Here is a 12,822-nt window from a genome sequence, read left to right on the forward strand (position 1 = left end):
TAATCAGGCGTTTAACTGACTCTGTAAACAATCGTTAACATGTCCATAATCTTGTTGTTTATGTATGATTTACATTGTCACTTTGTAAAGTGCCCCTGCACTATAAATATGCTGTAATAATAATAATAATAATAATAATAATGAATGTTTTCAGGTTAAACTTATCCTGTGCCTTAAATCTACGCCAAATATATTATCCTAAAAAGCCCCCCCCCCCCATATTTCTTATTACATGTATATGTATTATTTATATCTCCATATTATAAGCATGTACATATTGTACATTTGTTAATACATGTCATATAGTCATATATATGTATTCATTAATATTATTATTATACCTGGTACAAAGAGAGAGAGAGAGAGAGAGAGAGAGAGAGAGAGAGAGAGATGGGGTTTAACCTCCACCCGACACAAACTAAGTCATTTCGGACTAACATATGCTGCAATTTTATTTCAATAATTCGCTTGCTCGTAGGGATCTTTAGCAGTGGGAGGAAACCGGAAAACCCACGAGGTTCGCAGATGACCCTACTCCTTGTCATGTACAACCGGGGAATCGAAACCACGCCAGTTGACTCAATGACAGACCTTATATGATACAGCGCACACGCGCTAACCATTCGTACATCCAACCCCCACGAGGTACAAATGGCTCTCTTCGTGTTAATGACTTTCGGGTGTGCTATAGTTCTACAGACTAAGTTGCAGCTTTATTTGAATTTGCTTCAACTAAAAATGGATTTCGTTTTTGAAAATCTAAATGGATGCATTTCTGTCAGAAACGAGGTTTGCATCCAGATTCAGAACTTTTCTTGGGTGGCAATCGGCTTCCGGTTGTGGATGAAACCAAATTTCTAGGGTTGATTTTTAATAAGAAAATGTAATGCCAGTACATTAAAACACACAAAAAGAATGTCTGAAATCCCTGACTGGGGAGTAGACTGTTCGGTCTTGTTTATATCGAAATTTAATTTGTACAAAACTCGATTATCGGTGTATAATGTTTGGGTCGGCCCGCGAGTCTTATCTCAAAAGAACTTGGCACCATACATAACCAAGGACTTACAATCAGTCTAGGAGCTTTACATACATCTCCAGTGGATAGTTTATACGTTGAGGCGCACGAGCCCTCATTGCACAACAGACGTGATAAACTGGCCCTGCAGTATGGTACGACAATTGCATCTTTAACAAATCACGTATCATATAACACCATATTTAGACCATATCATGAAAAAATATATCTGCTCTAACCTGAAGGTATTCCTTCATTCGACAGTCGCATATACAACCCCCTTTTGTCTGAGCTATATCTCCCCCAAAGACCAATTTCCATCTTACGCAATATAAAAAAGGATATACTAGTTCCACGATGGCAACTGGCCCAACTCCTATAGAACCAACAGGAGGGATGACGTTGTTTTGTATCTCTCTCGCATTGGCCATTCGTTTTTAACTCACATTTTCATCCTGAGGCGAGAAACTCAACTAGAATGTGCACAATGTCATTTTCCTTTGAAAGTTAAACACATTTTGATTGAGTGCAATAATCTCAAGTACATATAATCGAAATATTACCGTTGCAAGTCACTACGTCATCTAACATTTTTTGATTGAATTCAAGCATGCAAGATCATTTTATTACCGTTGCCAGTCACTACATCACTTGTTTGCCCAACCTGGGTTGTATTGCGAAAAGCTTAATTTCTTAAGAGACAGGTTTTTATTATACATTCATTATGTAATATTTCCTGCATAAAATAGTGTTTTATTTTTTAAATTTGATCTACTGTTATATTGTTTTTATTGATGCATATAAATATTTTTTGTGATATAATTTAGCCTGTCTCACCATATTTCATTTATTCATTTTTTCATGGCCGTATAATGAAAATAGTGGTTATGTAAGTCTTTTTAGAAGATTTACATTTGCTACTTTAGGGGGTTAAATAAATTTGATTACAATTACGTAACCATAGAAATGAAAATTCCCCATACGTTAGACTTGAAATGGCCGAGGTTTTAATACCCATTCCATATATTGCTATCGAAATTCAGAATGTTTTCTTCATAATTCATTTAGGTTTAATGAATACGAACGACCTTTGAATGAATATATATATGTACATTTTTATATGCTTCCAGATAATGAAATTGCCGAATTAAAAAAGTTGGTTGCCGATATGAAGATAATAAGTCAACATCAGGTAAATATTTAACCAGACTACATAATGTAATATTTTCTGTTTATACAAGTCCGCGTAATCATTATTAAGTGTCAGTCCACGAGAAAACCATACAGAAAGTCATAACGTGACTTTGGTCGATTTTGTAGCCGAAATGACGCATCTAAAAAATTAACCGTTCCATAGATACAGGGCATATGGGTTTTTATGGTGAGTCATGTCACCTAAACTCCATCTGCCTCCCATGGGTTACTATATGACTATTTATAGATACTACTTTTTTAGGGTATGCGCCAACTCTCCCTTTAAAGACAAGTTTCATGACCATACACTGAGAGGCCACTTCGGCGCTAATGCACTTTCGTACACCTAGTACTTGCCGTGGTCCAAGAGACTTCAAATTTGCTGAGGGTGTTCCGGGGTGTTATCTATGATCTCACACCAAATTTCAAACCAATCGGTCAAAACATTTGATTTTACACAACTTTTAATTATCCATCATTCAGACGACACAGCCATTCGGGAAGCCAATAATGTTTACTATTGGGACGCGAATACCAAGACGCTAATATGACTTGCTGAACGCCAAGCACGCTTCTTACATCACTGACCATAAATAATAATAATAATAACAATTTTCGTCATTTTGTTAAGCAGCTGTTCTTTACGAATACAAATAGCCGCGGTAGCTCTATGATAAAGCGCTGGCACGATAATCAGACGGTTCGATCCCTATTTTTCATAAAAACGGTATGATACGACTAATCTAATGCTAATGGTCTCTTTATCAGTTTTAATGGATGAGACCATGTCACATAATCCGATGGTCTCTTTAACATTTTTTTTTATATATGAGACCATGTCGTATACCTCGATGGCCTCTTTAACAATTTTAATATATGAGACCATAATATAGCACCTTGGTGCTCTCTTGAACACTTTTAGTATATGAGACCATACATTTAATTCCCTAATGCACTTTCGTACACTTAGTACTTCCCGTGATCGTAGACACTTAAAATTTGCTGAGGGTGTTCGGGGTCACTAAATATGAACTCACACCATCTTTCAGAACAATCGGTCAATAACTTTTGATTTTGGACAACTTATTTTTAACAGTTTTGCGTACCTTGGTGGTCTCTATACTATTTGTAATGCATGCGACCATGTCGTATACCTCGATGGTCTCTTTAACAATTAAAACACATGAGACCATACTATAGCTCCTTGGTGGTCTCTTTTAACAGTTTTAATATAAGAGACCATCCATTCAAATTCTAATGCACTTTCGTACACCTTGTACTTCTCGTGATTGTAGAGACTTACATAATATAGTACCGTGATGGTCTCTTGGACAATTTTAATATATGAGACCATATATTTAATTTCCAATGCACTTTCGTACACTTTGTACTTCCAGTGATTGTAGAGATTTGGAATTTGCTGAGGGTGTTCAGGGTCACTAATTATGAACTCGCATCAAATTTCAGACGAATCGGTCAATAAATTTCGATTTTACATAATATAGCACCGTGATGGTCTTTTGAACAGTTTTAATATATGAGACCACATATTTAATTCCTAATGCACTTTCGTACACTTTGTACTTCCCTTGATTGTAGAGACTTGAAATTTGCTGACGGTGTTCGGGATCACTAATTATGAACTCACATCAAATTTCAGACCAATCGGTAAATAACTTTTGATTTTACATAATATAGAATCTCGGTGGTCTCTTGAACAGTTGTAATATACTCATCCAAATTAAAAACTTGACACTCGGGATTTTTGGGACTAGATTTTTAATATTTGGTTTAAGGCAACTATTTTAGTGTTATGTTGTGCACAGAGGACCTTAACATCAACAGAAAGCAAGAATACGTCTCGCCGAAAGTCCTTGACATTGATAACGTTCGTGATGTCACAGTACCCCCCAAAATAAAATTCACAGACTTGGAGAACAATCGGAATAAAGTGTTTAGTAACGGTTGTGGCCTCCTCTAGCGTCTCGTACTGCCACACAACGTCTTCTCATGGATCTCAGAACATTAGTAAACACTACCCGAGGAAGACGTCGCCACTGCTCAGCAAGAGCATGTTAAGGTCCTGCAACGTCAGTGGTGGATTCACTTGCTGACAAACACGTCGACCCCGTTCGTCCCAGATGTGTTCAATAGGATTAAGGTCGGGGCTAAGCGACGGTCAATCCAGGACTTGGACACCGGCATTTCTTAAAAAATTCTGGGTAGCAATTGCTGTATGGGGTCGAGCATTGTCTTGTTGAAACGTTAGTCCAGGCCCATGTCTCTGCATAAACGGAAGAAGAACAGGTTGCAAAATCTGATCCCTGTACTCGACAGCATTTAAGTTCCCTTGGACAACAACAAGAGGAGAACGTCCATGTGCACAAAAAGAACCCCAAACCATGACGCTGCCGCCACCAAATTGGTCAACTTCTCTGACGCATACTTGAGTGTAACAAGTCGGTTACGGCGATGAAGAGGTGTCAATATTGGTCCATTATAGGGCCTCCGAGCTCGAAGACCAGCAGCCTGCAAGCCATTTCGAACAGTTTGTGCAGTTACCCTTCCACCAAACATCTCTCTACTTGTGGAGGTTGCAGTGACAAATCTGTTTCTAAGATGACGTAATCGTATTGCTTGATCTTCCTGGAGTGACGTCACACGTGGCGCCCCCGTCCTTGGGCGGTCGGCAATAGTTCCAGTTTGAAGCACTCTCATTCTAAGATTAATTATTGTCTGGTGTGAACAATTAAAGGCTCTTGCAACAGTGACCACAGACACGTAGACGTTCTACATTTGAATTTCCAGTTCAAGTTACGTGTGCGTGTTCAGTTTAAGCAAACTTGATTGGTTTTCATCCCTGCTTGCATCTGCAAATGTTTCAGCAAGTAGATCTGCCGTTTCTTTGCCGTCGGTAATGTACTGATCTCCGTCTTCAAGGTTTGGTATGTTAAATGATCTGCGTTTCCCGTATACATACATATTATATTATGTGTACGTACACAAGAAATGACAATTTATCGGGATAGATATTCACTTTCGTGAACAGATCTTTTATTTGATTGTTCTATAAGTGTCCAAGACATAAAATGACATTTTATTTACAAGCACGCTCAAGCTTAGCAATAGCATCTGAAAACTTTATACAAATATGACATTTTAAATCGCGCTTAAGCGCGGACCTCAGAGAAAGCCTGACTCAAACTGCTGTAGCACAAAAGTTTAGTTTTAAAAGGCCATGGCTCACAATGTTTCCCAATGGTTTCAAAGTATCAATGTTTATGTATGCCAAACGTAATGATAGTTCCTAAAATTAGAATAAAGTTTACACTATATCTTATAAAATTATATATGTGTGTAGAGAAAATGGTTATTTAGATTTCATCATCATACACGTTTCATCGTTATACAAATCAGTATTTAACTTATCTTGCTTATTATAAATATCCTTCACAACATCGTGAAATTAATTAAACTTAGATCTCTAATAGATGTGAACTCTATAAATATAGTATTTTAAAACATGCTTAAAGCGCGGACCTCAGAGGAAGAATGACTCCAACTGCCGTTGCACACAAGTTCAGTTTTAAAAGGCCATAGCTCACAATTTTCTCCAATGTCTTTCAAAGCATCAATATTAGTTCCTATATTTGAATAACGTATACTGACCGGATAAAGAATAAGATTGGTGAGTGTTTCTCCAATAAACGGCGCAGTTCAATAGTTTACTATCACAGACGCGGACCTCAAAGATAGACTTATAAAAGTTCAGTCTAAAATTATATGCCAACTGTAAATATAGTGGCCAAAACATGATTAAAATTTTGTAATCTCTTATTATGTAATCATTATCATTCAGTTTAACACATAATTGAAAGTTTATATTATATTATGTGTACATACACAAGAAATGATTGTTTATCGACATAGATTTTCACTTTCGTGAACAGATCTTTTATTTGATCGTTCTATTAATTTCCAAGACATAAAATGACATTTTATTTACAAGCACGCTCAAGCTTAGCAAAAGCATCTGAAAACTTTATACAAACCGACCTCAGAGAAAGACTGACTTGAACTGCTGTAGCACAAAAGTTCAGTTTTAAAAGGCCATGGCTCACAATGTTTCCCAATGGTTTCAAAGTATCAATGTTTAGTTCCTAAAATTAGAATACATTTTACACTATACCTTATAAAATTATATATGTGTGTAGAGAATATGGTTATATAGATTTCATCGTCATACACGTTTCATCGTCATACAAATCAGTATTTAACTTATCTCGCGTATTATAAAATATAAATTCAGTGTAAATGCGATAGCCCCTTTATCAATGTTTCATTAATACGCTAAGCGTAAGTATAGTCCCCGAAACTTAAAATAAAAGCTTATACCATATGCCACGAATCTCTTATTATCAATACTAACAATTATCATTTAGTTTAACATATGAATGGAAGTTTATTTCATTTCATAGTATATTTATAATGGAAAAAACAGTCAGATGCACCTTACGTGTAACATGTCTTTAAACTCATTCCCGTGCATAGGAAATCCCTGAACCTGTTACTGTAATGGAAACCAGACTAAATTGTTATTTTAAAACCGTGCGTATTAGACAGTGTCACAAAGGTATCTTTTGTAAACTACTACTACTACCTGGTGTTTTAACGTCTGCTTCCACAGAAGTGATATCGCAGACAAGACATAGGAGAGCCAAGGCTTCCTCCTGTTTTTAGAATATGATTTTGCAATCTTTCTATTTGCGGCAAATTTTTAAATACAAAAAACAAAACGTAATGTTTTGTAGTCGATTTCTTCTCTGGATTGGTGGATGTCGTCTTTGTGGGATTCGTGTTTAAGTGCCAGGCCCGTCTTATCGTGGTCTCCCGTTACTCCACTATCCCACTCTGCAGGTTTTGTAAACTAGGATGGCCCTGATGAATATATTACCTCAAATCCAATGTGATTACAAGCGCGGACCCCAGAGAGAGACTACCTTGTATTGTAATATTATATAAAGTTTAGTTTAATACACATGATCGCTATGCCAAGCGTAAGGTCATTCCCTAATATTCAAAACCCACAGTATACCTAATAAAATTATATGTGTATATGAAAATTATAGGTTTATATTGATTTCATCGATATACAAATCAGACTCGCCACCATTCCATTCCACGGGACAGTGGACCATTCACATTAACTCCATAATTACTAAAGTGGGTAACCTTGTGGATGTTCTTAGAAGTTTCAAATATAAACTGTCAAGGAAATCATTAGAGACTATATACAAATTCTTTATTCTCCCTATATTTGATTACGCTGATGTGATTTATGATAATTGTAATAAAACTGACAGTGAAAAACTTGCCAAAATCCACTTAGATGCCCTTAGAACTGTAACGGGTTTGGTTAAAGGTACATCCCACAAAGTTCTATACACTGAATCAGGACTCACTTCACTGAAACAACGAAGATATAGGCATAGGTTAACCATATTTTACAAACTAGTAAACTAACTGGCCCCCCCAAAACTTATGTCTTCTTGTCCCACCTAAAATATCTGACATTAATCCATATTTTCTGCGCGACACCAACTCTCTACGATGTGTCCATTGTAATACAGAAACCTATAAATCTTCCTTTGTCCCACTGACAGTGCACGATTGGAATGAACTACCTGCCAATGTTAAAGATTCCTCTTTCCAAACATGATAAACAAGCCCCCTTATACTTCTACTTTAGTAATCGCTCAGTAAATGTCGCCCATACAAAACTTAGACATGGTAAAGGCGCACTAAATTATCATAAATTTCTAATGCATTTCTCCGAAAATCCTTCATGTAAGTGTGCCTACTACATGGAAAATACAGAACACTTTTTCTTTTTTTGACCACTGTACAAGGAAGAACGAATCCGTACCATCGATAAATTCCCCTACCATTTCCACAATATTTCAGCAATTCTTGACGTAAACGATTGTGAGAACCAGGCCTGTTTTGAAATTATTCATTAGTGCTACAAAACGATTCAAACTGATAAAGTAGTGATGTAATCGATTAAAAACCCTAAACTAACGTCACCCCACCACCCCCTGCCCCGCCCCCGCCCCGCGCAATAGGACACACGATGAACATAATGATGCCACGGTGACAGTAATGACACGATATTATACTTATTTTTATGTAATATATTATAATTTTCATGCAAACTAGACATGCCAATTTTATTTTATTTTGTTTCATTATTCTGGAGATGGATTAAATAAGCTTTTTAGCTTGTTTCCCAATCCAAATAAATTATTATGTATTGTATATAGTATGTAATATTTGGTAAATAAATATTGTTTAAACCAACTTTCTCCGCCAATGTAGGGATCGAACACACGACCTCCTGTGATAGAATACATAACTCTTTTTTATTATAAAGATATTTTTATACTGGATAACATATTTACCTGTACAACTCTACATATGAGAGTCGTTGTGGTTAGATATAGTAACGTCTATCTAAAGCTGACACCCCCCCCCCCCAGGTCTCAGAAGACCCAATTCCCGGGGTCCTAGGGCAGATCCTCTCCGAGGTCTCGGAAGACCTAATTTTTCCGGGGTACGAGGGCAGACCCTCTCCTCTCGGAAGACCTAAATTGCCGCCGAGTAAATAGGCGTTGGTAATCAGAACAATGAAAACTAATTATTAAGAGTCACGCATCTTAACTCTAGACAATAAGTGTTAATGCATGTTAAACTTTAATCTGCTATCATTTGTCTAAAGGCAAGCCGAGTATACAAGTTTGTTTAACATATTACATCTTACATTATACTATGTCAGAAATCCCACACCTGCTACGGGTTAACTATTACAATTAATTTGTCACTTAACATGTCCAGAGATGGGATAGAGTGTGTAAAATGTAAAATTAAAATATGAAATCAAAGACAGAATGTTTTCTATTTTCAAATAGAGAGTCAATGTTGGTAGGCACTAATTTGTTGATGATAACTGTGTCTTCACTACGAATCCACGACTCACTTGCAATAAATAAATCCACATCATTATCGACAACATATTCATTCACTTCATCAGTTTTATTTAAGACAGATCTGGTATTCAATATGCATAAACTTTTCAGAATTAATTTTTCTCGTTTTCCACTTTCTTTGCTGGAGCATTTAGGGTCAGATCAATTAAGTTATTAAGATTAACACCTTGGCTGGTCTTGACAATAGGAATTCTTTCACTAATGACTGTCTTAATTAATCTTTGTTTAGTCTTGCCAGCTCTACAACACCTCGGTCTTAATTGACGAAGAATAGCAAAAGATTAAGAAAATAGTAACATTTCGTTTTAGATATACTCAACATATAATTTACTGTTATTTTTGTACTTCTACAGTTGAAAATATAGACTATCTATTCATTAAATACACGTATACTCAGCCAAATTAAAAACTTGACACTCGGGATTTTTGGGACTAGATTTTTAATATTTGGTTTAAGGCAACTATTTTAGTGTTATGTTGTGCACAGACGACCTTGACATCAACAGAAAGCAAGAATACGTCTCGCCGAAAGTCCTTGACATTGATAACGTTCGTGATGTCACAGTACCCCCCAAAATGAAATTCACAGACTTGGAATAAAGTGTTTAGTAATGGTTGTGCCCTCCTCTAGCGTCTCGTACTGCCACACAACGTCTTCTCATGGATCTCAGAACATTAGTAAACACTACCCAAGGAGAACGTCGCCACTGCTCAGCAAGTCAAAAGGGACCGTAATAAGGCTGAACATCTGTGGCGGAAAACAAATCTACATGTCCATAAACAGATTTATAAATCTTTAAAAAAACAATGTGAATAAATTAATTGATGATGCTAAAATTAAATTTTACTCTGATAAAATAGAAAATGGGAAAACAGACAAAAAGACCTGTATAAAGTTGTGAATTCCCTTTTGGGCCATAATGCTGAGCGTACTATCCTCCCGGACAATGATAATGACACTGAACTTGCAAATTTATTCTCTGATTTCTTTCAAATAAAAATACAAAAAATACGAACTGAACTTGATGATTTAAATAAAACTGTTGACTTTAACGCTCATGATTTTGATAAGTTAGAAAATTCTGTTTATTTAGAAAATTTTAACTTGGTTAGTGAATCTTTTATTTTAAAGCTAACTAAATCGTCTGCTCCTAAATCTTGTTCATTAGATCCTGTTCCGACTTCTGTTCTTAAGGACTGTCTAGACGAAGTTATTCCAGTTTTTACCAATATTATTAATTCTTGTATATCATCCGCTACTATTCCCAACGTTTTCAAACGAGCTTATGTTACCCCTTTAATTAAAAAGTCTACACTGGATCCTAATGTTTTTAAAAATTACAGGCCAGTCTCTAACTTAAGTTTTATTTCTAAAATATTGGAGAAATGTATTGCTTCTCAGATAAAGGCCCATCTAGATGATAACTGTTTGTATGAATCATTTCAAAGTGCTTATAAACAATTTCACAGTACCGAAACAGCTTTAACCCGGGTTTCAAATGATATTTTAATGGAAATTGATAATAGAAAATGTACATTTTTAATTTTATTAGATTTATCTGCTGCTTTCGACACGGTGGACCCTTCCCTTCTTCTACGTAGACTTCAATTTAAATTCGGTATTTGTGGCTCTGCATTAAATCTTTTAGAGAGCTATCTTGTGGGTAGAAAACAGTGTATTTTAGTTAATTGCAAATCGTCGTCTGAATCTGTTTTGTCATCTGGGGTTCCCCAAGGTTCTGTTCTTGGTCCGATTTTATTTACCCTCTATACGTCACCATTAGGAGATATTGTCAGAAAATATGGTCTCAGCTTTCATTTGTATGCCGATGATACTCAATTATATATTTCATTTACACCTAATTGTCCATCTTCTTTCAATTTATCAAAATTGCAACTTGAGAACTGTATTAGTGAAATTAGAAAATGGATGTCAAAGAACTTTCTAAAATTGAATGATGATAAAACCGAATATTTGTTATTAGGCTCAAGGCATCAATTAAGTAAATCTGCACAAGATAACCCCCCTGTTGTAATTGGTAATTGTGATATATTTTCATCTTATTCTGCTCGTAATATTGGCGCTATCTTTGATAGTTTTATGCTTATGGGAGCTCAAGTAAATAATATTTGTAAATTGTGCTATTTTAATATTAGAAATATAGGTAAAATACGTAAATGTGTAACTGAAAAAGGCCACTAAGTCACTTGTTAATTCTCTGGTCACTTCTCGATTAGATAACTTTAATTCACTTTTAGTTGGTTTACCTTTAAAGCTTATAGATAAATTACAAAAAGTACAGAATACTGCGGCTAGACTTGTTACTTTAACTAAGAAATGTGACCACATAACTCCTGTTTTATATAATTTACACTGGTTACCTGTTAAATATCGAATTGATTTTAAGATTTTATTACTTACTTTTAAATGTTTAAATAATTTAGCTCCTGTTTACCTCTCAGATCTTTTAGAACTTTATACACCTGGCCGAACATTACGTACATCAGATAAACTACTTTTAAAGCCCAAAACTGTTCAACTAGTCTCCTATGGTCAGCGCTCTTTCGGTCATCAAGCACCCGTTTTATGGAATAATCTACCATTTAGTTTAAGATGTTGTACATCTCTGTATTCTTTTAAAAAACAACTTAAAACACATTTATTTAATCAGGCTTTTAACTGACTCTGTATACAATCGTTAACATGCCCATAATCTTGTTGTTTATGTGTGATTTACATTGTCACTTTGTAAAGTGCCTCTGAACATGTTACATGAAAGGGTGCACTATAAATATGCTGTAATAATAATAATAATAATGTTGAAGGTCCTGCAACGTCAGTGGTGGATTCGCTTGCTGACGAACACGTCGACCCAGTTCGTCCCAGATGTGTTCAATAGGATTAAGGTCGGGGCTAAGTGACAGCCAATCAAGGACTTGGACACCGGCATTTCTTAAAAAATTCTGGGTAGCAATTGCTGTATGGGGTCGAGCATTGTCTTGTTGAAACGTTAGTCCAGGCCCATGTCTCTGCATAAACGGAAGAAGAATAGGTTGCAAAATCTGATCCCTGTACTGGACAGCATTTAAGTTCCCTTGGACAACAACAAGAGGAGAACGTCCATGTGCACAAAAACAACCCCAAACCATGATGCTGCCGCCACCAAATCGGTCAACTTCTCTGACGCATACTTGAGCGTAACGTTCACCTCGTCTGCGGTACACAAAGTGAATCGAGATTCGTCACTAAAGACAACCGAATTCCACTGTCTTTGAGTAAATCCTATGTGTCTTGTGGCCCACACAAGTCGGTTATGGCGATGAAGAGGTAGACCAGCAGCCTGCAAGCGATTTCGAACAGTTTGTGCAGTTACCCTTCCACCAAACATCTCTCTACTTGTGGAGGTTGCAGTGACAAATCTGTTTCTAAGATGACGTAATCGTATTGCTTGATCTTCCTGGAGTGACGTCACACGTGGCGCTCCCGCCCTTGGGCGGTCGGCAATAGTTCCAGTTAGAAGCACTCTCATTCTAAGATTAATTATTGTCTGGGGTGAACAATTA

At 36.2% G+C, this 12,822-nt stretch overlaps 1 protein-coding gene across 2 annotated transcripts in view; it reads left to right on the plus strand.

Moving 5' to 3' along the window:
* The window catches only part of LOC126820260 (uncharacterized), a 251,463-nt gene that overhangs the window by 150,657 nt on the left and 87,984 nt on the right, over positions 1 to 12,822 (plus strand). For both annotated transcript variants that reach the window (XM_050548102.2, XM_050548101.2), the window contains one exon: positions 2,149 to 2,210. In XM_050548102.2, the coding sequence (XP_050404059.2) occupies positions 2,149 to 2,210 (62 nt within the window). The remainder of the gene's footprint in view (positions 1 to 2,148; positions 2,211 to 12,822) is intronic.

This window comes from Patella vulgata, chromosome 5 (genome assembly GCF_932274485.2).
Source record: "Patella vulgata chromosome 5, xgPatVulg1.2, whole genome shotgun sequence".
Lineage (NCBI taxonomy): Eukaryota > Metazoa > Mollusca > Gastropoda > Patellidae > Patella > Patella vulgata.